This window comes from Lactuca saligna, chromosome 7 (genome assembly GCF_052625555.1).
Source record: "Lactuca saligna cultivar CGN05327 chromosome 7, ASM5262555v1, whole genome shotgun sequence".
Lineage (NCBI taxonomy): Eukaryota > Viridiplantae > Streptophyta > Magnoliopsida > Asterales > Asteraceae > Lactuca > Lactuca saligna.
This window is the reverse complement of record NC_136423.1, coordinates 177,451,592-177,452,875: the sequence shown is the minus strand read 5'-3', so window position 1 is coordinate 177,452,875 and position 1,284 is coordinate 177,451,592. Positions and strand designations below refer to the sequence as shown.

The following is a 1,284-nucleotide window of genomic DNA, read 5'->3' as shown; positions in this document are numbered from 1 at the left end:
TGAAGACTTTCTATGCGATAAAGAGAAAGTATATAATATTTGTTTCTCGGGTGAAATTGGTTCATTTGATTCAAGTAAGTTTTTTATAGAAAAATAATAATAGTTGTAGTGTTATTAAAATTAATAAATCAATACGTTTTAATAGTTTTTATCTGCTTTTCAGTGAACATTTTGATATCAATCAAATTAAGCAACATAGAGTTCCAACCGAGGATGCCGGAAGCATTTAACATCATAAATATAGAATCTATGAGTAAAAAGCTTAGTGATTACGACCTTCCAAATGTCAGTGCACACATCGATTTACAATCAAGAGGCTATTGTGAGGTGCTAGAAGAATACTGTATAAATGTGGAAAATGAAGACTTACTTGCGCGGGACTCTCTCAATCTAGACCAGAAGTTTGCATATGATGAGATAATGAGGCATGTGGATGAAAATATTCTGGGTGTGTTCTTCATAGATGGTCCCGGTGGAACTGGGAAGACATTTTTGTACAAAGCTTTGTTGGCCAATATTTGTGCATGTGGTCTTATTGCACTTGCAACTGCCACGTCAGGTGTTACGGCTAAAAACATGCCAGGAGAGAAAACAACTCATTCACGATTTGGAATTCCCCTCAACCTTGATAATAACTCGATGTGCAAGATCACTAAACAAAGCGGGAAGGCTCAGCTACTTCGCGAGGCAAAGGTAATCATTTGGGATGAAGCAGCAATGGCTAAGAGGCAGTCGGTAGAAGCAGTTGATCGGACAATGCAAGACATCAGAGATGAGAAGCTCCTTTTAGGTGGAAAGATAATGGTTATGGGAGGTGACTTTAGACAAGTGTTGTCCGTCGTGAGACGTGGCACTCGAGCATAAATTGTGGAATCTAGTGTCACACCTCGAAAATAAAGGCGGAAACATTTCCGGGGTGGACTCCACGTTGTGTATCAAATCCAATGTACATAGTAATCACAGTAAACAACCATTACATTACATATATATATATATATATATATATATATATATATATATATATATATATATATATATGAAAGTTTACATTTGTTTCAAAAGTAAATTGTACAAAAGTTATACATATATCATATGAACAAAACGAGACAAGTCTTCCACGCACTCCGTCTTCACCAAAAGAGATCACCGGGTACCTGTCTAACTTGGACCTGAGAATACAAACGGTTTGAAAATCAGCATAAAGCTGGTGAGTTCATAAGCGGTTTTGTTTTATGAAAATGTATCGGTTTCCTTTAGTTTTCCGAAAAGGTTTGTTATCCAAGA

The 1,284-nt window shown here is 36.4% G+C and overlaps 1 protein-coding gene across 1 annotated transcript; it reads left to right on the top strand.

The window, feature by feature from the left end:
* Positions 1–213: 213 nt before the first annotated feature.
* On the top strand, positions 214–864 carry LOC145007492 (uncharacterized). The gene has a single exon (XM_078966421.1). The coding sequence runs from the start codon at positions 214–216 to the stop codon at positions 862–864; it is 651 nt and encodes a 216-aa protein (XP_078822547.1).
* The last annotated feature ends 420 nt before the right edge of the window (positions 865–1,284 follow it).